Source organism: Vipera berus (genome assembly GCF_964194415.1).
Source record: "Vipera berus genome assembly, chromosome: Z".
In the NCBI taxonomy this organism is placed as follows: Eukaryota; Metazoa; Chordata; class Lepidosauria; order Squamata; family Viperidae; genus Vipera; species Vipera berus.
This window is the reverse complement of record NC_138205.1, coordinates 28,975,422-28,999,617: the sequence shown is the minus strand read 5'-3', so window position 1 is coordinate 28,999,617 and position 24,196 is coordinate 28,975,422. Positions and strand designations below refer to the sequence as shown.

At 41.5% G+C, this 24,196-nt stretch overlaps 1 protein-coding gene across 1 annotated transcript in view; it reads left to right on the top strand.

The window, feature by feature from the left end:
- Positions 1–2,544: 2,544 nt before the first annotated feature.
- CLEC11A (C-type lectin domain containing 11A) overlaps positions 2,545–24,196 on the top strand; it is a gene marked incomplete at its 3' end in the record, with an annotated part of 37,107 nt that continues 15,455 nt past the window's right edge. Inside the window, exons 1-2 of the mRNA XM_081344724.1 lie at positions 2,545–2,779; positions 10,381–10,591. Of these exons, the coding sequence (XP_081200850.1) occupies positions 2,666–2,779; positions 10,381–10,591 (325 nt within the window). The 5' untranslated portion in view covers positions 2,545–2,665. The remainder of the gene's footprint in view (positions 2,780–10,380; positions 10,592–24,196) is intronic.

Here is a 24,196-nt window from a genome sequence, read left to right as displayed (position 1 = left end):
AGCAAATGCCTTATGCCAATGCATAGGACAAGAAGACAGATTTTGAAAGCTCACATGTGCTTTATTACTTGTATTTACCATGGAAACTCATGCCAGAAGTTGGCAGTGTACAGTTGAAACGGTAGAAGAAACAGGAAATCACAAAGGTAATTTCACATCTCTGTTCTTAAAACCTGATATCCATAGGCACCATACAGTACCTACGGTATCCCATAACTATCTATGATGATGCCAAAATGGAGAAATGTGCATTATGATGTCATAATGAAAGCCCTACATTTTCATATTTGCATTGCAATGTTGTCTGCAAATATGTAAGGGGAAGACTTTGGTTATAACATTACTATGCATGCTTCATCACTTAATTCCTCATCTGTATATATTGTAGTTATTTTGTGACCACAATTGGGACTGGCAACCTGGTCATAAGTGAAGTGGCCACTAAATGAAAACACAGTGGTGCTTATGATCTTATTTAGAACTTTCCTTTATTTTACAGACTTGCAAAGTTTGTAAAGGCAAATATTGGTTGTGAAGTTATTTTTTCATTCAGTGTAAATGCAAAAGGCTGCTAAATGAGGCTAAATGAGGACTACTTATAATGCTGCCTTGAGTTTTTGGAAAGAAGGAAATCTAACAAATTAATGAACAAATCTATATGAATCAATGGAAGGATGGATGGATGAATATATGGAGGTTTTAAAGCTTTAAAAACATGGTTATTTACAATTATACAATTAAAATTAAGCACCCACTATCACAAGATAACAGTTGACCAATTACCACCTTCCTGAAATGAGAGGAAATGGAACAAAGACAAACACAAACAACCAGGAGGGTTACCAGAGGGGCACAGGTGATGGTTTTTAAGTCCTTACATGGCATGGGTCCGGAATACCTCGGGGACCACCTGCTGCCGGCGTCGACTCCCCTCCGCCCTGTGCGTTCCCACAGAGAGGGCCTCCTCAGGGTGCCTCCGGTCAGAGAATGTCGGCTGGTGGCCCCCAGGGGGAGGGCCTTCTCTGTGGGCGCCCCGGCTTTATGGAACCAACTGCCGGTTGAGCTCCGGATGGCACCGGATCTTCGCTCCTTCCGGCGCGGGTTAAAGACCCATCTATTCGAACAAGCTGGCCTGGCCTGATGGGGGAATGTTAGGGTTTTAATGTTTTTTATATTTTGATTGTTTTAATTGGGCAATAATTTAATCTTTTTTTAACTTTTGTATTTCTATTTATATGCCCTGTTCACCGCCCTGAGTCCTTCGGGAGAAGGGCGGTATAAAAATTCAATAAAACTAAACTAAACTAAACTAAACAGGGGCAACCCACCCCAGGCAGGAGACTGACAGGGAAACCAGGCAGTCACTGGAACCCAGCATAACACAAAACCCAGGCACCTCAACACACACACACACACACACACACACACACACACACACACACACACACCACAATCCACCACAACATCCACAGCAAGGAAGAGAGTCAAAAAACAGCACCACACCACCAGGAGAACCAGTCCCAAGAAGATCAAGCAGGCCGCACAAGGCTCCAAGCTACCTCACTGATTATGTGCGTTCTTAGGGGGGGGGTTACTTAAGGAATAACAAATGTAAATTTTGTGTATAGTGTAAATAAGTGTATATAGTTATGGGAGACAGAATGACAGAGGGTAATTCCTCACTATGGGGGAAGGGGTGTAGTGAATAATTTTACATATTTAAAGGTGTTTGCCTTGTTAAAAGTTATAATATACTATATGTCAACATACATAACACATGAACTGGAAGAAATGACAGTAAAATAAGCAATAAAAGCCTAGGGAAAAACCAGCACATAAATGATAAAAGGGCATAGGTTGAGGACTGTAATATGTCTTCTGTACTTAACCAGATTTTCCTATACTGATGGGAGGATAAAAAACAAACAAACATATTTTGCCCAGCATCCATTTGCCACCAACTAATTGCAAAGAAACAACTAATAATACATATACAAAAAAGCTCTTACATTTGTAATATATTTTGAGAGAACCACACACAGCATGACCATTTCTTATTGGAAAGTCAAACTTGCAAATTTTGTATTGTGTTGTCCTTTGCTTTTTGGACTGGCTTGCCATGATACCTTTTTCTATACTCCCACTTGCACTGCTCATTTACAAATTACTAGGTTAAAATTGAATTGTCTTTCTTGAATTAGATGCAGCATCTTCCAGCTAAAATGCATTGTTTACATTATTTCATATGTAAATATATACATGTGTAAATGCTTCTGCGTCACAGAGATTAACTCTCCTTGAATTCTAGGAACCATCGTCACCATTGCCATAGTAGCCATCATGAAGTTTTATTCTATGAAAAGGAAAAAATTAAATTTAAACTGGCCAGGTGACAACTCACAGGCAGTTCTGAGCTGAGGTTCAGTGTGGGTGAGGTTTTGGCTTCATATTCCCACATCTGGATCAGATTAGACATTCCAGCTTTTGGATGGCTGCAGCTTTGTTCCTCCCTCCTCATTTCTGCCCCAATGCCTGATTGGGCAGAGCAGCAGTGAATTTCAGGATAAAAAAAGAAGACTCATACTTTCTCCATAGCTGTGCAAATTCAAGAGAGTTGGTATCTTCTTCCACTGTTTGGACAAAACTCTGCAGAGAAAGAAACACCATGGAGCTTTGGCCTCTGGTACAGCTACTGCTCCTGGGAATACTGTTGAGTACAGCTCAGGGACAAGGAGATGAACTCAGCTCTGAAGAAGAACGAAAAGCTCTGATGCTCAAGGTGAGAAAAACATTGTCTTTGCCCTGGAATCTCTAACCTTAGGCAGCTTCTTGTGCCACTACCAGTCAAAGATCCTTGCTTGCTTGCTAGAAAGAATTAATCTTGAGTTGCTTTGTAAGTAACTTAAATAGGTATCACCCAAAAAGAGAGAGAAAGAAATGATTTAGAAGTCATTGAACCATCCCAGGAAATTCTGAACTGAAATTAGAGTGGCAAGAAAAGAAGAACCAGACAGTCCTAAAATAAACCTGGGTGGCTCTGGCATAAAGATCTTCTTCATCTTTTCTCGGCAATAGTCTTACAAAATTCATGCAGCCACTTTACGTAACAGACTTTCCCTCCTGGCAAGTTATACTTTACTACAAAATCTGGCAACAGGGCCAGGCATTCTGGCTCTCCAGCTCCTCCAGTTACGTTTTCTCCAACTCTTTTCTTTATCAGGAAGAACTGGAATTTTTTTTTCTCTTTCTCACATTTGTGGAATGGTTGCTAATGAATCTCCTCTTTCAGACTTAAGTTCTGGCCAAGCAATTTGACAAGTATCTCATTAAACCTGAAATCAATCCTGGTGACATGCTACTCTTTGGCAAGAAAAAAACTGAAAAAGAAGCCTATTTACAATATTGGAAATCACACTGATACAGCAGGGAGTCAAGGGAACAAGAGAAAAGTCTGGAGCAGATTCTTCTAATCTAGGGTCCTCTCACAATTTCTAGCCTTTCTTTGAGTCATAATCCCTGCACATTTAGAGGGCAGCAAGTTGCGAATATTGGCACACAAGGAGCGTAGTTGCTTGGGCTATGAAGAGAGGAATCTGGCCAGCCTTCCCTCCCTCTCTCTCTCTCTCTCTCATACAAAGAATTTTATTTTGGAAGGAAGTTAAAACTAGAGCCCATGAAAAGAGAGAGCACATGCTTTTCAATGTCATATATTTCTAAAGCATTTTCAATACAAATGCATATCAATGTAATTTTTGTGTAGCTGCTTATCCACATATTACAGTTCTCCTGTAATTAAGCACCTTATCTCAAGCCAGAGGTGCCATCATTTTTGGCAAGTGTGAATGAGATCATGAGTAGACATTGGCCTTAAATTTCATTCACTCTAAACCAAAAATGATGGTACTCAGATTTACACAGCTCACTTAACCATAGGTAAATCACAGGAAAATGTCATGTTTTATCAAGAACAATGCAAGGAATTAAAATGGTGGCTCATGCCTGGATAAATGTAGCATTATTGCTGCCTAGTTATCAAAGCTCTTTGAAAACTGATTGGGTATGGGAGGCTCCATGTGAACTACTTTTAGGGTCTCACCATCCTAAATCTGAAGCTAAACTATTATTTTGATTCCTCCTCCATATGTGTTAATTGAACATCAGTTCATCCTTTTTGAGAATTCTTAATATGTATTTGATGCATGCTAGCAATGTGTTCAACCACAAAGCTGTAGCCCAAAGATTTTTATATGAAATATGAATAAACAAAAGCTAAATTTAAAACCAGTGTTTCTTATGATGGCTTCTAACATTTATGTAGACACTGGATATAATTCTATTCTTTTTGCTATCTGTAATAGATAGACTCACAAAGAAAATCTCATTTATCCCTTCCCTAGATTACCACGTTTAAACTATGGTGTAACTTCATTGTTATTTCTATAGTGCATATGCAGTATATAAGCACACAACAAATAAAAATATTGCCACTGCTACCACTGATTATATTTTTAGTGAGGGTGGATGTATAGTAATTACGGCAACAAGGAAGAGGAAGAAGAAACTTTGGGGATCAGCAATGGACTGGGATTGAAGTGACTATGACAAGTTTTTAACAAGAGTAGCCTAAGTTCTCCTCTCAAATATGTTTAGCAATATGTTTAGGTTTTTTCCAACTTGTTTTCCATCGTAACTCTGTAAGAAGGATTTTTATCATTCTTAACAGACCAAAAGGATTTGCTCATTTTCTAGTACGTATGTGTGTATTTGTGGGTGATAGTACGATAGCCATATGTGTGTCGGGTAATATATTCACTTACATTGTATCAGGAAATCACTCAATACTTTCCATCACAACTCTTTTAATTCTATCTTATTTCTTCTTTTTTAGTATTTTTCTATTACAATTCTATCAATGCTTTGTGTGTGGGTGTGTGTGGGTGTTTGTGTGTGTGGGTGTGTGGGTGCACCGTCAGTCAGTATTGACTCCTGATGACTGGACAAATTTTGTCCTTTTCAGAGATGAGAGAAAATAACTGCCCAAGGTCATCTAGCTGGCTTCATGCCTAAAATGGGACTAGAACTCATAGTCTCTCTGTTTCTAGGTTGGTGCTTTTTATCATCGTACCAAACTAGATCTCAGTAAAATTACCATACCTTACATACATTTGCAGAAATTTTGGGGGAAAAAACTTAGTACTTGAGTTCAGATTGTTCAGTTCAACAACTTTTAAAGGTGCTGGCCTAGAAACCAGGGGACTATCAATCAACTATCAAGGAGGCCTCACTTAGGCATGACAACCAGCTGGGTGACTTTGAGCAGGTTGTTCTCTCTCGGTTCAACTCACATCACAATTCTTGGGGAAAATAAAAGGTTGAATTAATAAGGTATGTTTGCTGCCTGCAGTTGGCTATATCTATATATTGCTAACATTCTTCTGACTGTTCGTTTGTTTGCACCCACCAGTTAACAAGGTGCATCATTGCAGAACAATTTTTGAACGCAGTCGTCTAACTTAAAGAATGAGCAACAAATCTGGGACCTATTACCTACTACTCTCTGAATCCTGTTTAACGAATCTTAATTTTTCTTTTGCATGCATTTGCATTTATTTTCTAGATACTATGCTCATTGTTTTATTACTGAACAAATACAATTGTTTAAATACCTAGCATTTTTAACTGGGTGACTTCTAAACTTACGGTATATGTTCCTATTAAGTTTCTAAATCATAGTACTCCATGTTTCCACAACTGACAACATAAGAAAAATAAAAGGAGCATAGTCATGAGCATAGTGCATCAGCTTTCTGTTTTGGTCCCTGCCTAGGAAAGCAAAAATTTGAAAATAGTCTAGTGCTTGATACACTACAAGGAGTGGTTTCTAACCACATTTTAAAATTCGTAAATAATGCAGTTCTATGCTGCTATATCAATCAATAGCAGAAATGCACAGAGATAAATTAAATAATATAATGCAGTGTTTCCTAAAATTAGCAATTTTAAGAAACACTGAACTTTAGCTTAAGAATTCCCAGCCAGTGTGTTGACCATGGAATTCTGGAAATTGAAATCCACATGTCTTAAAGTTGTCGAGTTTGAGAATTACTGGTAGTGGATGGAGGTGATAACACTGATAGTGGATGGGATGATCTTCATGTTGTATGCAAGACTAAATAAATAATATTTTTCTTTCTACAAAACAGATATTTCTGCAAAAGCTACTGTCCCCTTCCAGGCTGGAGGAGGCAGGTAGAAGTTTTTTTTTTCCTAGTCAAAATTGGCAGTAGATTCCTGAGAGCAGTAGGAAGGGATGAAGGAGCAGATTTTTCGTGGTACTCAAGTTCTGAAAGTACTAGAATTAAAAGTACAGAATAGGCAGGGAAAATATAAGCAAAAGCATCAGGGATTATTTCTTTATTTTCAGAACTGTTTGATTCTGCTCTGTGGATTTGCCTTCATTCTCATGGTTATCCCTGTTTCTAAGTTTGTCTGTTTGCTTGATTAATTTCTGGCACTTGTATGCAGTCTAGTATAATTTGGTTCAGTTATCTAATTCCCCAACTGTCTATTTTGCCGCATTTACTAAAATAAAATGATTTTATTAATTGTTATGCTAGCATTGGGTTTATAGTAGCATCACATACTCTAAAACTACTTGTAAACAACCACCATGAAAAGAGATGCATCTCCTGTTCTGCCTTATCTAGATTTCAGGTAAAAGGGAAAGAGCGCTACCTCCATATTCAAGAAAGAATAGTGCATATTTAACAACTTATCCCTGATAGAAGTTCAGGAAGCAACTACATCCAGACTTACTGGAACTCAGTTGGGAAGATGAAGATCAGGGTCAAACAGAGGCAGCGACTCAAAAAAATTCACAATGGCAGTTTTGAGTGTCTAATCAAAACTGAGCCTTTTTACAGGCCTGTATAACTTGCCAGGGCTTCAATCACATAGTTATACTGTCATGTTGACATTTATTGATCAAAAAAGTCAAGATTGCAGATGTCTCCTACAAAGCATGCAAAAAAAGAAAAAGAAAAAGCTGAGCCATGTTGGCTTTTTTGTAGACCCCTGTAAAAAAAAAGTGCACACTCACATATGTCCCGAGACACAACTTACATTCTTTTTTATAGCTAATACAACAAAGAAAATGTAAGAAGAAAATTGATGGGACAGATAAAAGTGACTTCTCCTTTGCACAGTAAATCAGCTACAAAGTTTGTTTGGAATTCATGAAGAGACAAACTAGATGCCAGTTTTCACTAATAAACTTTTTCTTACTAGAAAATAGTATCCATCCATTCTTCTGTAGTTTATCTTTTCAGTTTAGGAATGTTAGAAGCTATCAATCAATCCATACAGCGACAGGATAAAAAGTTTTGCTACATTCCAGTCTATAGTGGTTTGATAAATCCTCATAAAAGAGAGACATTTTAAATTTAAATACATTTTATTGTATTTTAAATTAAAATACAAAGTAACTATGTTAGTTAACAAATTATAAAATCAAGCATGTAGCCGAACTGTCAGCCCAAATGTTGGAGGTGTGGATGTGAGGATGCAACGTATTTTCATATATGGTGGACTTGTAAAAGGGTTAAAGCATTTTGGATTAAAATTTGGTGGAATATGCAAAAAATATTTAAGAAAAGGATAAAGTTTTGTCCACAATTGTTTTTACTGGGCATTATTACAGATACTACCGTTGTGAACACTAAGCTGATGTTGAATTTAATTACGGCAGCGAGACTTTTAGTAGCGCAATATTGGAAGAAGGAAGAACTGCCGACTATAGAAGAATGGACTTTAAAAGTTTCTAACTTGGCGGAGATGGCAAAGATTTCAGCGTATTTGAAAGATCAATCGCAACAGAGATATACTGTGGAGTGGAAGAGATGGATAGATTATATTCAGAATAAATATGGGACTAAAAAGTTTCACTTAGCATTTGAATAAGTAGCAGATTTATATGATGTATAATTAGCTTGTAGTTATTTTATTAAGAGTTAAAGTGCGATAGAATTTAATATTTTATTGTTGTTTGCATATTTTAGATTATGTTTGTTTGTATTTTTATACCCTGTATTTAGCTCTGGGAAGTCGGGGGGGGAGGGGAGGGGAGAGTTGGGGAGGTTTGGGGAGGGGGAGGGGGAGGGGAGGGGTTTTGTATTTAAAAATGTACTGTAAAACTTTCCAATTAAAAAAAAACAAATTATAAAATCTATGTCATGTGCCCCTCATAATCCCACACTACCATAATTTGAATTGATATTGGCTACAGCAACTGTAAAGAATGGTCCTTTGAACATTGTACAGGACTGCAAAAAGAAGTGTTTTTGAATCTCACAAAACCAATCTCTAAATGTAGTTCAACAAGGAGTGGATTGGAAACAGTAAGATGGGAAAAGGCTCTGAAACAGTGGAGGGAATATTAAAAAGCAAAGCAGAAGCTTCATTTGTTTTCTGATCTTCGAGATCAGTGATGGCAATCATATGAAATGCATGTCAAAAGTGACATGCCACAGTGTTATGGGTTACACACCAGCATTCACCAACACCTGACAAGAACTATTTTCCTTGTTTGAGTTACCAAAGAAACGGAAAGAACCAAATGTACAAGAAATATGTGACCCTGCACCCCCTCCAAGCTTAAAATGGATTCTCACCATCCATATCAGCACGTGAGCTATCAATTTCAGAACTGTGATTGGTGCTGACGTGAAAGAGAGAGCAAGTTGCAAAATGTGATAGGAACATGGCAGCTGCACAGTTCAGCTATCTTCCATCTGCTTCACAAGGCAGTTGTTTGCACAGCAAACCTCATTTTCAAGGCACAAGTGCAGAGGATATCTGCAACTGCAGGCTCCAAAGTGAGTGCACTATGAACGATGAAGTGAAATCAGCTTTTGTGTTTGGTGAACAAGAAGTGTCTTGAATTATAAATAAATGTCTAAAGAATTGTTTCTCTTTTGTTTCAGAGGGGTGTGTGTGTGTGTGTGTGTGTGTGTGTGTGTGTGTGTGGCGTTATGCCAGCAGAATCATGTTAGGAATTTTTCAAATTTTTGACACACCAAGCCCAAAAGATTTGCAGTCACTATTCCAGATCAGAAATTGGGCAACTTTAAGATGTGTAGAATTCAACTTTCAAAATTCCTCAAACAGCATTTGTTGAAGTCCACACATCTTAAAGCTGTCCAGGTTGAGAAAAATTGTCCTAGATATTGGCCTAGCTGGAAAAGGCAGGTGGTTTTAGGCAGTGGTTATCTAGGAGAGGAGATGGAAGCTAATGGATGATGCCAACCCTATCTCAGATATATTAGCATATGGCCTGCCAGCAGTTAATAAGTCTAGTTTCCCCTGGGAGCAGAACAGAATAAAAAAGAGCTGGAATGGACCATGAAGATCTTCTAGTCCAGTCCCCTGCTCAAGCAGGATAAGAAGCTATACCATCTCAGACAAGTGATTGTCTGAGTAGGTATGGCTCATTTTTATCTTAACATCAATGGGTCTTTCATTGTTCAGAAAGATGATTTAGTTAGTTAGGGGGGAAAAATAACCTACAGCAAAGAGATTTTTATTTAAAAAATAAAGTTGTGCAAAGCAAACAGTATGATCAGAGCTATGGTAACAGAAGAATGGTAGTTGCAAAGTAGCAACGAATATTGAATGTGAATTCATATATGCATCCTGGTACCAGCCTGTCTTTTTTATACAGAATTTTAGAGCTAAAAATTGAATCAATCAATAGAAGAATGACTATAAGTTTATCAAATACAAATAGTATTAGAATTTTGTTTTATTATATGAAAGTATATGTTTCATGTTAGGGCTTTTAAATCCTAGTGGTATGAAGATTCCCTCCCCAAACTGGAGATTTCCTTTCCTTTCCTTTCCTTTCCTTTCCTTTCCTTTCCTTTCCTTCTTTCCTTTCCTTTCCTTTCCTTTCCTTTCCTTTCCTTTCCTTTCCTTTCCTTTCCTTTCCTTTCCTTTCCTTTCCTTCCCCCTTCCCCCTTTCCCTTTTCCCTTTCTCCCCTCCTTCCTTCCCACTAAGCCTAAACAGTGACCCAAGAGAAATAAAAAAATATTGTTAAAAAAAAGGAAGAAAAAAATCTGGATTTTTTCCTGGAGTTTCCCCCCCCCCTTCTGTTCTGTTCCGCCCACTTCCCATGACTGTATTTGGGAGAGAGAGCAAAAAGGCTGCGGGGTGGGAGAGAAGGGGAGGGAAGGCATGATGTTTGTGTGTTTGGAATTTAAACAGAATACACAAGTTGAGAGACAGCCAGCTTTACCTTGTGCCCCTCCCAGATTTCCAAGAGGGGAATGCCATGTGAAAATAACTGTTTTCTGTAACTTTCTTTGTGGATCTTCTTTCTGAAGCATTTGCAAGAAGTCCAAGAGTTGTCCGAAATGACTGATCAAGAGGATGCCTATGAGGTGTTGACTGAAGTGAAGGAGCCAGATGGCAAGGAAAAGCTTGACAAATTGACCAAGAAGGAAGAACTTGAAGAACAGGTTCTGCAGCCCACCCAACCATGGCTGCCATCTACAGCAACCCCATCGGAGGAAGAGGATAGCTTCACTTATGTCTGTGAGTAATGCTCAGCAGTGTGGTCCACCTCTCTTGCCTAAGACATCCTTTTTTTCAAGGAGAATCTTTAGCGCATTTTGTCCCAGAGGATGCAACAGGTTTCTCTACTGCTTTTAAAAGATGATGGCATATATTAATGGAATATAATCCTGTACACTGTTGCACTGAAATGGAACTTCCATGCTTAAGAGCAGAATGATTCCCTTTATTTTACGTGTGAGGCAGATAGGGCTGTTGCCAGGCAACTAAAACAGTGCCCATTTACAAATAGAGACCCTTATTAGTAAGTTTGGGATACTCTGAGATTTCAATTCCAATTAGATATGGAACTTTTATTGTTAAGCAAGGCAGTTGTTAAGTGAGTCACACCCATTTATGACCCTTTTTTTCCAGAGTTGTTAAGTGAATCACTGCAGTTATTAAGTGAATCACACAGTCAGTAAGCAAAATCTGGCTTCCCCCCTTGAGTTACCTTATTGGAAGCCAGCTGGAAAGATCACAAATGGTGAACACATGATCCCAGGATGCTGCAACCATAATAAATAAATGCCAGTTGCTAAATGCCCATATTTTGGTTATGTAATTGTGGGAATGCTGCAGGATTGTAAGTCACTTTTTTTTAGTGCCGTTGTAATTACAGAAGGTTATGAATATTGGGGGTCTTCAAACTTGTGGACTTCAACTCCCAGAATTCCTCAGCCAGGCAGTGCCCATTAGTTGAGGGGTAAAAGGGATGTCTTATGAGGTTAGCCCTCAAGACACTAGACAAATGACTTATAACAGCTCCCACCCCATAAGGGGATGTGTCACACGCAATGCATACAGGCAATGTTTCATTAAAGTGCATAAGCACTGAATTGGAGGACAGTAGTGATTTTACTGCCTTAAAACTATTTTCATGAACCTTGGTCACTTCCATGGAGTGTTTTTGTCTAAGAGCTGGTGTAATGGCTCTGCCACTGTGGCCTTGTTAGGAAGGAATGCATGGTAAAAATTAAGGAGACCCAGGAATGCCTGAAGCTCTCCTTTTAACCTGGGGCTAGGTGCCAGATGAATGACCTTTAGTTTGGACTCTGCAGGATGGATGCCTTCAGCATAAATACGGAATCCCAGGAACTCAGTGGAAGGGACCTCAATGTTACACTTGTTCCTTTTTAATTTGAGCCCCGTTGTGCAGAACCATTGAAGGACGGCTTTGAGCCTCCTTGCAAGTACCTCAGTGGACTCACCAGTGATGAGCACATCATCAAAATAAGGGCAAACCCCCGGAATGCCCTTGAGCGTACACTCCATAACTCCCTGGAAGATTCCTGGGGCTATGCTAACCCCAAACTGGAGGCGTTTGACTTTAAAAGCCCTCCATGTGTCACAATTGTTTGTGCAGCCTTGAATAACAGGGCCTCATACACAGGTAACTGCTAATAGGCCTGTGCCAAATCTAACTTAGCAAACATGGTACCCCCTTGCAGCGATGCCAAAATGTGGCTAACGACTGGCACCAGGTATGTGTGCTGCTGTAGTGCCCGATTTATGATGCACTTGTAATTAGCGCAAAACCTGACCTCCCCATTGGCCTAAAGTGGCGTGACATTGGGAGTTTCCCACTCTCCCCCATCTACGGGCTGTAGTACCCCCGATTGAGTAGCTTGTCCAGCTCTGCATCGATTTTGTGTTTTAGTGCAAATGGCACTCTATGGGGCTTGATCCTAATAGCGTTACGGCAGGATCAAGCTTAAAGGCTATCGGAGGGCCCTTGTACTCTCCCAGGCTCGTGTCAAAAACATCTGTGAATTCCTCGTAAACTGACACCAAGTTCTCCGCTTTTGTCTGGTGGATCCCAGTTACTTGAATGCCCAGTGCATCAAACCAATCAAGCCCTATTAAACCTGTTCTCTGGCCCTCTACCACAATCACATCTAGGCCCCCCCAAACCCCTTGAATTTGACGGCCAGTGTGGTCTCGCCTTTGATGGCTACTCGGGAATTCTGGAAGTCAGTAAGGATGATGTCCTTTTGGAGTTTGGTCCTTGGAAGGCCATGCAGAGCTTGGCACAATGCTTGAGCTAACAGAAGATGTAGAATTCTGTACTGGAGAAGCTCAAGATTAGCGGTGGCAGATAAGCTTAGGCCACACTTACTGTAAATTAGAAAATGGCTCACTCCCAAGCCCTGCAGAGCTCCAGCATTGTCAATCGTAAGAAGGTTATTTTGAGTTTTGAACTGCACCATAGCTGGACTAGAAGAAAACCAGCTTGACTACCAAAGATAGCAGTTGTCCTCCTGTCTGAAATGTCTGGATAGCATCAGATTGGGAAATGCAGCTCTACAATTTTGTAACTTCAACATGAGCTTTTTCTTTTTATTAAATAGGGGATTGTACAGCATTATTTATTTAAGCATCCTCTGCAGAATCACTGGGTTTGTTCCAAAGAGAGCCGGCTTTGTATCTCAGTTGAACCATGAACTGATGTGAGAACTGCTACTGTGCCTTCCCTTTGCAGCTATTATGAGTAACTAAACATATCCACTTTCTCCTTGCATTCATCTTATGTCTCCAAATGATGAATGTTTTGTTATTTTTCAAAGCCATCACTTTCTGGTTTCTTCCTTATCCTCAGCGTATGTACCAAAAACATTTTGCTCAAATCACTGGTTGCATAGATCCTGAATTCTTGGTTTTGCCTTGGAAGCAATAGTAAACCAACCATCATTCCTCCTTCCACTTCAGAAAAACTGAGCTTTGGGCCATTTACTGCCAAATGAGCCTGCACCTCTCTAGGTTCAAAATCACAAAAGTAATCAAGAGTTTTGGTATCTCTAGGAATAAAATTTGCTTGTTTCAAAGAACCAGCTAAAATGCCTGTGAGGATTAATGAGAAAGGCATGGGTATGCTGGTATCCCAGTGTCTTTTTTCCTCACCATTTGAACAGAGTGTGTGCACTAAACCCCTTTTGTTTCAGACATACTGCCACGCTGGTGTTTCTTTTTTTAGAAATGCAATTGCAACTTGGTTGGCAATGTGTAGAAGTACAACACAGCATCTTCTGTATTTTTAATGCAATCAAGCGCCACACATCAATATATAGTATGGCAATGGCTGTAACTCCTGAGAGACACCTGAAGGTTGAGTGTGCTTCATTCTTGTTAGGACACACATGCTAGGAGGCAGGAGAAACAGAAGGTCATATTGCTGTTTCAGATTACTCTAAAAACATGGAAGTAACTGGATGTTTGTCTATCTGCCCGGCTGTGCTGGGTTTTTTATTTTAAATATATGTTAACAACTGGTGGGGCACAGTACAGTATTGTAGTTTCATATTCAGGGATTTTTTTTTTGTCATAGAATGCTCAGAACGGAGTTCCGGCACCTTTTTTGGATGGAACCTTGTAGGGTAGGCAAGGCAGGTTGTGTTATGCATTGGGCTTGCTTGTTAACATCACGTGGTAATGGCTGGCAGGTTGCGAGAGCAGGGAGCTAGCTAATGGCTCCCAGCATCTCAGACAACCCATCTCCAGCGCTGCTATTGATTGCCCCTAGGTGGCAATAGGTTGCTTCAAACCTATTGGCCGCTGCTTAGGGGCCAAGGTATAAATTGCTGCAGCTGCAGCCTGTTCTCTAGTTCAGATCCTGCAAGCAATAAACCATGATCTTTGCTGAACTCACTTGCCTCGTCTTCATTCCTGCGCAACGAACCCAGTACACAACACTTGCGATGAGGATGGGATCCAGCTTCTCCGTCGGAGCTGAAAGTCACTAGGGGAGAGGCAGCGCACGCCTGGCAGGAAAAGCAATTTTCTCCCCCCCCTACAGTCAGCTAGCAAGCCACGCTAGCAACCACATGCTCAGAGGACCAGTCCCTGAGCAACGGAGAGGCAGGATTAGAATAAGCAGAAGCCAGCCGCGAAGACCAGCAGAATGCCCAAGGTCGGAAGGCTGCAAGAGTTTGACATCAAGAAACCAGAAGGATGGCCCTCGTACCTGTCCCAATCGAGAACTACCTTCGGGTGAACCAGGTCGCAGAGGATGGACTAAAGGCCGCCACACTGCTCTCTGTGTGCAGCCTGGCGACGTTCAATCTGGCCGAAAACCTGTTCACGCCCACACCATGGAATCCATCTCCTATGCCGAACTGAAGAAGAAGCTCGGAGAACACTTCCAACCAAAGATGTCGGTCATTGCATGGTGCTACGCCTTCGAACAACAAATACAGCAGCCGGGAGAAACAGCATCTGAATACATTGCGGCCTTGAGGCAGGCCGCACGCCTATGCTGATTTTCAGACGTTGAAGAGCGACTTCGAGACCTGCTCATCTGCGGCCTCCACAATTGAAAGCTGCAGCAAAAACTTTTTGCCAGAGAGGTCCTGTCATTCGCAGATGCCCAGAACGAGGTCATGGCAGACAAAGCTGCTGGTGGAGCTGTCCGAACGATCCGGCCCGCCAAAATGACACAATGTGAAGAAGCCGTCCACCATGAGGACGTCAAACTCACCGAGGAGTCAGAAGAAGACGCCGAAGTCTACAAGCTGCACAGACAGCCCGACCCACAGCACCACAACAGCAAGCAGCAAGAGACTAATTACAAGGCAGATCCCTTGCCTAGATGTCCAGGTTGTGGGGGCCGCCACCAACGCTCGGACTGCAGGTTCCAGACAGCCACGTGCTTGGCCTGTGGGAAAACCGGCCACATCACAGCAGGTTGCAGAGGTTGCCAGAGGGACCGGCCATCACATCGCCAGTCGGACGATCCGACTAGGAGAGGTACTGGGGCCCTGGGGCCATTCAGCATGGGTTTTTGCTCAAGCCGCCAAAGTGTATGTCACACCGAGGCCTGACACCCCCTTAAACCCAAGTATAGACTCCAGGTGGAGCTGCAAGGGGTCCCCTGCAAGATGGACCTGGACACAGGCTCCGCCGTTTCCATTATTTCTCTGGACACATTTAATGCCTTGTGCAGTCACAGTAGGAGATGGGCCAAGCTGAGGCCCTCTGACATACTTTAACAAATTTCCAGAACGCAAAAGTTGTAGTCAAGGGTGAAGCCACCTTGGCCGTTAAATGTAAAGGGTTTTCGGGGCACCTGGATGTTGTTGTAGTAGGGGGCCAGAGAATGAGCCTAATTGGGCTTGATTGGTTTGATGCACTAGGCATCCAAGTAACGTATTAACCGGACACAAGTAGCGAGTCTAGCATCAGTTTGCGAGGACTTCGCAGACGTATTTGATTCAGCCCTAGGAACTTACATAGGCCTGCCAATAGCATTTAAATTAGACCCAAACATGGTTCCCATCAGGGTTAAGTCTCACAGGGTCCCCTTTGCCCTCAAGCACAAAATTGACATGGAACTAGACAAGCTTGTGGAACAGGGTGTGTTGCAACCAGTAGATGGTGGGGAGTGGGAAACTCCTATTGTAACACCACTTAAAGCCAACGGGGAAGTCAGAATATGCACAGACTACAAATGTACAATTAACCGGGCCCTTAAACAGCACACATACCCAGTCCCAGTGGTGAGCCACATCCTAACATCTTTGCAGGGTGGCACCACTTTTGCAAAATTAGATTTGGTGCAGGCCTATCAGCAACTACCTGTTGATGAGGCCATGGCCGCAGCACAGACAATTGTGACCCACAGGAGGGCTTTTAGAGTAAAGCACTTGCAATTTGGGTTCAGTGTAGCCCTGGGCATTTTTCAGGGAATCATGGAATGCACACTCAAAGGCATCCCAGGGGTTTGGCCCTATTTTGACGACATGCTTATTGCTGGAGAATCCACAGAAGTGCTAGCAAGGAGACTCAGAACCGTCCTGCAGAGGCTGCGTGAAGCAGGCCTCAAACTAAAAAAGAGCAAATGTAGAATTGGGGTTCCCTCAATTGAATTTTTGGGTTTTTGCATTGATGCCAATGGCATCCACCCAGCTGAGTCCAAAGTAAAGGCCATTCAGATGGCACTGAGCCCTAAAACAAAAGGAGAGCTGCAAGCATTCTTGGGCCTCCTCAATGTCTACCATACGTTCCTTCCTAACAAGGCCGCAGTGGCAGAGCCACTTCACAGGCTCTTAGATAAAAAAGCTTCTTGGAAATGGACCAGCAGTCACAAAAAAAGTTTTCAGGACCTGAAGTCACTTCTGTCGGTCAGTTCCACTATCACTCATTTCAGAGAGTCTAAACCAGTCTGTTTAGCATGTGACGCATCCCCATATGGGGTGGGGGCAGTTTTGAGTCACTTAGAGAAAGATGGAACCCAGGTTCCCATTGCATTTTATTCAAGGACACTGTCCTCTGCTGAGCATAACTACGCTCAAATTGACAAAGAGGCATTGGCAATTGTAGCTGGAGTTAAAAAATTCCATGACTACTTATATGGCAGACCACAAACCACAGACCACAAACCATTATTGGGGTTATTCACCACAGACAAACACATACCCCACATATTATCCCCCAGAATGCTGAGATGGTCTATTTTTTTATCAGCTTACACGTTTAAGCTGATTCACAAACCCAGCAAAGAAATGGGCCATGCAGACGGCCTGAGCAGGCTTCCACTGCCACAAATCGAACTAGACCCGGTCCCAGCGGCCCGTGTATTGTCCATCCAGGACTTGCCAGAATTTCCTCTCCACACAGGGGACATAGCTGCAGAAACAGCAGCTGATAAGACATTAAGTAGAGTACTTTCTTGGATACACACAGAATGGCTGGATAAAAGCCCAGGGCCTGAATTCCAGAGTTATTTTACTAGAAGACACTAGCTATCAGCTCACAAGGGTTGTATCCTATGGGGGAACAGGGTCATAGTCCCCACGTCACTAAGAGACAGGGTCTTACAATCACTACACGAAGGTCATCCGGGTATTGTCCGTATGAAAGCTTTAGCTAGAAGCTACTTATGGTGGCCAGGTTTAGACAAGGCCATTGAAGCCCAGGTGCATGGTTGTTACACATGCCAGCAATCAAGGCCTGAAATGCCACATGCTCCAATTCACAGGTGGGAGGAGACTCACACTCCCTGGTCTAGAATTCACATAGACTTCGCTGGGCCCTTTCAGGGACAGCTCTTCCTTATAGTGGTCGACAGCCACTCTAAATGGTTTGAAGTAATTCCAGTTGCTAACATGACTACTGCTAGGACCATCCAGGAGCTTAGGAAACTCTTTGCCACACATGGGCTGCCAGACATCATAGTATCTGACAATGGAGGCCAATTTACAGCGGCAGAATTTCAGGCATTCCTGAGAGCAAACCTCATCAGGCACACAACGTCGGCCCCATTTCACCCTTCTTCTAATGGTCAAGCTGAATGGATGGTCCGGACCACAAAAGAGTTACTGAAGCGTATAGTGACTGGGGACTGGCATCACAGATTGGCAGATTTTTTACTTTGCCAGCATTCCATGCCCTGCACGGCTACAGGGAAAAGCCCAGTACAGCTGCGCTAGGGGAGGCGACTGATCACAAAACTGGACAGGCTGCATCCAGATAGGTTGGCAGCAGAAGCTTCATGCCCAAAACCCCCGAGGGGGTTGCAAGTGGGTGACAAGTTTGGGCCAAGAACTATAGGCATAGGAATTTGTGGGTGCCTGGAAAAATTATTAAAATGTCAGGCCCCCTCTCTTACGAAGTGGGACTGGAAGGCGGGCAAGTTGTACGGTGCCACATAGATCAGCTTAGGAAGCGCTTTCCTGAATGGCCACAAAACAAGGACTTCGTCATAAATCCTTACGCAGGTCCACAAACCAGCAGCCAAGCCAGCCCATGCATAGACCCTGAAAGCTCACACAGCCCAAGCAATGAGGAGTTGGCCGTAGAGGAGGGGAGCCCGGAAGTGCAACATGGGTCCTCTGATGGAGAAAGCCAACCTGATGGCTACAGCCACTGTGCTAACTCTGCTGAACAAAGTGACTCTGGGGTGGGCCAACCTGGAAAGGCCAGCCAGAGAGCACTAAGCCACTCAGAATCAGTTGAACTAAGACACACTGGTCTACCCAGCCCGGTGGGCAAGCTGGTAGGCCAGGACGTGCCTGGGTCCCACAGGCATTCCACAAGGCCACGCAAACCTCCTGCTTATCTGAAAGATTTTGTTTTGTAATAATAAAGCTATAATGTTGTATGTACCTTGTATTTAATGCTGACCTACAAAATTGTAATGGACAATGGAGCTATAATATTGTAAGTACTTTATTGTGCTGCTAAGTGGAACCTATTCACACCAGTGTTAAGTCTTGTAAAGTGTATTGCTGTAATTAATATTGTTGCTATAGCGTTGTTCGTTCTAAGGGGGGAGGGGTGTTATGTATTGGGCTTGCTTGTTAACACCACGTGGTAATGGCTGGTAGGTTGCGAGAGAAGGGAGCTAGCTAACGGCTCCCAGCATCTTAGACAACCCGTCTCCAGCACTGCTATTGGTTGCCCCTAAGCGGCAATAGGTTGCTTCATACCTATTGGCCGCCGCCTAGGGGCCAAGGTATAAATTGCTGCAGCTGCAGCCTGTTCTCTAGTTCAGATCCTGCAAGCAATAAACCATGATCTTTGCTGAACTCACTCACCTCGTCTTCATTCCTGCGCAAGGAACCCAGTACACAACAGGTTGTATGACGTGTGTGAGTTCAGGCACCTTTTTCTTTTACAAAAAAAGCACTGGCCATATTATTTTGCTTTCTTTTAAACACACTGGCAAATTTGTCTTAGTTATACACAAGCATTTGTTTCAAAATAAAATGTATGGTTTACATACCACAAATCACAGCTGCAAAGAAAACATGAGCTTATGTTGCCATTTCACAGTTTTTCCTGAACTTCGATAAATTGAGTGAAAGATCAACAGAGAGTACTAGAGAGGATTAGAAACTGGACTGATAAAATACAACCTGAATAAAACAGGGACTGCCCATTTCCATATGGTTATCAAGAAAACTGTATGGACCTGTCCATGGCATTAAACATAATAATGTGCTGTTTGAAATAATTCATCAGAAGGTAATGAATCTCCATGGCTAAGCTAAAGAAAGAAGTTGAACTGAGATTAGATGAACTGTGTCAGGTCCCTAAAAACCTTGTTTTTCCTTGCATATATGCTCTTGTTTGGGGCCTGCTATTCTGCTTGGGAAGGGGGGAATTTGCTTTCTCTTGGGATAACTTTTGCTTTCTTCCCCCCCCCCCATATATTTTATTGATTTTTTTAAAACATAAATCAGTTAATAGTTGGTAAACAGTGTGTTTGCTGGGTTTACATTTGTAAAAAAATAATAATTAACAATTGGTTAATTAATTCAGAGCCTTGGTGGAGCAGTGGGCTAATGCCTCCTTAAGTAACACCAGCTGCCTGCAATTAGTGCAGGTTCGCATCCCACCAGGCTCAAGGTTGACTCAGCCTTCCATCCTTCCGAGGTAGGTAAAATGAGGACCCAGATTGTTGGGGGCAATTAAGCTGACTTTGTAATAATGCCGCTTGGGGGTGTGTGTGAAAGCCCTAATAAGCAGGCATATACATAGAATGAAGGCTACTGCTAAGCTTGTAAGCCACCCTGAGTCTTCAGAGAAGGGCGGGATATAAATGGAATTAAAATAAAAAAAATTAATTAATTAATTAATTAATTGGTTAATTTCTTATTGCTAAGCACATTTGTTTGTGCTTAAATTGTAAGCCGCCCTGAGTCTTCGGAGAAGGGCGGGATATAAATGGGATTAAAATAAAAATAAAAATAAATAATCCGTAATCCACATAGTACATTTAGTTGATTTCCCCTTTTCCCCAAAATGTCTTATTTGTAAACCTTGAAATAATACAGTTCTTATTATTTTGATAAATAACAGTTACATATATGATTTTTCTCCAATATTTCTAGAAATAATGATCATCAATATAATATTTCTTTTCTATCTAATCATTCTGGTGGCCTCATCTTATATCCTATTACAGTCCTTATTTAGATTTGTTTCTCCCATAAAGTTCAAAGTATTCTTGCTGGTTAAGATTTTCTCAAGAATTACATTTAAAGATTTAAATCCATTTTTCCCATATAAACCATCTCAACACTTTTATATTTCTTAAAGAATAGGTAAAAACAGTAAAGAAAAGGAAAAGAGAGCAAGAGTAAAGAAACATAAAAAGTAAAATACTTCTTAAAATATATATCCCTCCTAAGCTTGTTGTTGTTGTTGTTGTTGTTAGCTGTGAAGTCGTGTCTGACCCATCGTGACCCTATGGAAAACGTTCCTCCAGGCCTTCCTATCCTCTACCATCTTTTGGAGTCCATTTAAGCTCACGCCTACTGCTTCAGTGACTCCATCCAGCCACCTCATTCTCTGTCATCCCCTTCTTCTCTTGCCCTCAATCTTTCCCAGCATTAGGCTCTTCTCCAGTGAGTCCTTCCTTCTCATTAGGTGGCCAAAGTATTTGAGTTTTAGCTTCAGGATCTGGCCTTCTAAAGAGCAGTCAGGGTTGATCTCCTCTAGGACTGACTGGTTTGATTGCCTTGCAGTCCAAGGGACTCGCAGGAGTCTTCTCCAGCACCACAGTTCAAAGGCCTCAATTCTTTGGTGCTCAGCCTTTTTTATGGTCTAACTTTCACAGCCATACATTGCAACTGGGAAGACCATAGCCTTGACTATACGCACTTTTGTTGACAGGGTGATGTCTCAGCTTTTTAGTGTGCTGTCTAGATTTGCCATGGCTTTCCTCCCGAGCAAGCGTCTTTTAATTTCTTGGCTACAGTCCCCATCTGCAGTGATCTTGGAGCCCAGGAAAATAAAATCTGTCACTACCTCCATTTCTTCCCCATCTATTTGCCAGGAATTGAGAGGGCTGGATGCCATGATCTTGGTTTTCTTAATGTTAAGTTTCAACCCAAGTTTTGCACTCTCCTTCTTCACCCGCAACAAAAGGCTCTTTAGTTCTTCTTCACTTTCTGCCATTAGAGTGGTATCATCTGCATATCTTAGGTTGTTGATATTTCTTCTGGCAATCTTAATTCCAACTTTTGATTGATCTAGCCCTGCCTTTCTCATGATGTGCTCTGCATATAAGTTAAATAGGCAGGGCGACAGTATACAGCCTTGCCGGACTCCTTTCCCAATTTTGAACCAATCAGTGGTTCCGTGTCCAGTTCTCACTGTTGCTTCTTGGCCCACATGTAGGTTTCTCAAGAGACAAATAAGATGGTCCGGTACATCCATCTCTTTAAGAACTTGCCACAGTTTGTTATGATCCACACAATCAAAGGCTTTAGCATAGTCAATGAAGCAGAAGTAGATGTTTTTCTGGAACTCTCTAGCTTTCTCCATGATCCAGCGTATGTTGGCAATTTGATCTCTAGTTTCTCTGCCTCTTTGAAATCCTGCCTGTACTTCTGGTAGTTCTCGATCCACATACTGCTGGAGTCTAGGTTGAAGGATTTTAAGCATAACTTTACTAGCATGAGAAATGAGTGCAATGGTGTGATAGTTTGAACATTCTTTGGCACTGCCTTTCTTTGGAATTGGAATGTACACTGATCTTTCCAAATCCTGTGGCCACTATTGAATTTTCCAAATTTGCTGGCAAATTGAGTGTAGCACTTTTACTGCATCATCTTTTAAGATTTTGAATAGCTCAGCTGGAATACTGTCACCTCCACTAGCTTTGTTGTTGCTCAGCTTTCCTAAGGCCCACTTCACTTCACATTCTAGGATGTCTGGCTTGAGGTCAGTGACCACCTCATCTTGGTTATCAGGGATGTTAAGTTCATTCTTGTATAGTTCTGTGTAATTTTGCCACCTCTTCTTAATCTCTTCTGCCTCTGTTAGGTCTCTGCCATTTTGGTCCTTTATCATGCCCATTTTTGCATTAAACGTTCCCTTCATCTCTCCAATTTTCTTGAAATGATCTCTGGTCCTCCCTATTCTATTGTTTTCTTCTATTTCTTTGCACTGTTCATTTAAGAAGGCATTCTTATCTCTTCTAGCTATTCTCTGGAATTCTGCATTCAATTGGGCATATCTTTCTTTTTCTCCCTTGCTTTTCACTTCCCTCCTTTCCTCAGCTATTTGCAAAGCTTCCTCAGACAGCCATTTTGCTTTCTTGCATTTCTTTTTCTTTGGGATGGTTTTGGTTGCTACCTGTTCTACAATGTTGCAACCCTGTCCATAGTTCTTCAGGCACTTTGTCTATCAGATCTAATTCCTTAAATCTGTTTGTCACCTCTACTGTATATTCAACAGGGATATGATTTAATTCATACCTGAGTGGCCTGGGGCTTTTCCCTACTTTCTTCAGTTTAAGCCTAAACTTTGCAATGAGAATGCAATTACAATTTCTTGTAATTTTCCCCCCACTAGGATTAAATCATGTTTTCTTGCTTTGTTAAATTCTGTCTTTGAGTCTCTATTTTCAATTTTATGTCCACTTATTTGTTTTGTCTGCTCCTTCTCTGTTGTTGTTTCCTGGAAGTTTTTTTTGTTGTAAAGTTAACTTAGAGAAAGATTGGTTTGTATTTTCAAAGTTCTTTTGGAATTCTTTGTGATTTGAACTCAGTGTTATTTGAATTAATTGCAGTATACTATATATCTCCTACTGAGGGGTATTGTATGTTTTCTTGGTGTGTTCTGTCTACATGTCTCTGATCCATGATGGCCAAAAGTTGGAGTTTTCCTTCTTATCTGCAAATAGCTTTAGAGTCCTGGTTAAATAGATATTTGTAATCCAAAGAGTTCAAAAAAGATTTTTTTTCCTAAAGTTTATAATTCTCTTTGTCTGCAGCTCAGATTGCTGTCTTTTTTTGTCACAGCTGTTCTTTATTATTAAAGCTTTGAAGGTCACAAAGACAGATTAGCTTTTCCCAGATTTTGTCAAGTTTTCTATGGTAATCATAGCTGTCATAATCTTCATCCACCACTAGGTGTCAGCATCTATTTAGTTTTCAATATGAACAATGGTCTTTAAAATGAGAGTCTTAATCATTCAACAATCTTAAGCTGATCCAAAGTTAAATTTTAGCTTTCAAATTTATAAATTTATTTTACTACCATATATTTTGATCCTCCATAGAAATTTTAATTAGCCGCTTCCGTTAGTATATAAAGATGGGGCGGAAGTCCCACTCCTTCACTTTCAAAGGTATTTTGCTTCTCGGGGATCTTTTCCAGGAAATTAAGTGTAGAATAGAGAAGGGATAATCAGATTCCTCACTCAGTTTCAAGCACACTGTTTACTGAACTGCTGGTTAGTTCTTTTGGATTCCGGTTGCAAGTAGCTTGGGCTGATCGATAAAATACAGCCTTTCTTCTGTCGGGTTAGAAGGCTTTCCCCAAGACGAACAGAATGACCACCGTTGCCGGGACACCCTTCTTTCTTTGCCACCTCTCCAGGGCAGCTTGGAACCATTAGGGTCTCCAGGCAGGACAAAATTTGGCTGTGGCGGTGCAGCGGTTCGCAAGCCCACAACCAGTCACTACCATGCAGGACCGGAAGTCCCAGGATAACTTTTACTTTCTACCTTTCCTCTCCTGCCTCTCGCCACTTGAGAAAGTGGGAGACAATTGCAGAGAAAAAAAATTGCAGAAAACTTTGAGATGTACACCAATTGTGCCAGTTACCCGCAAATCGTGCCACCTGTGGATTGGCTA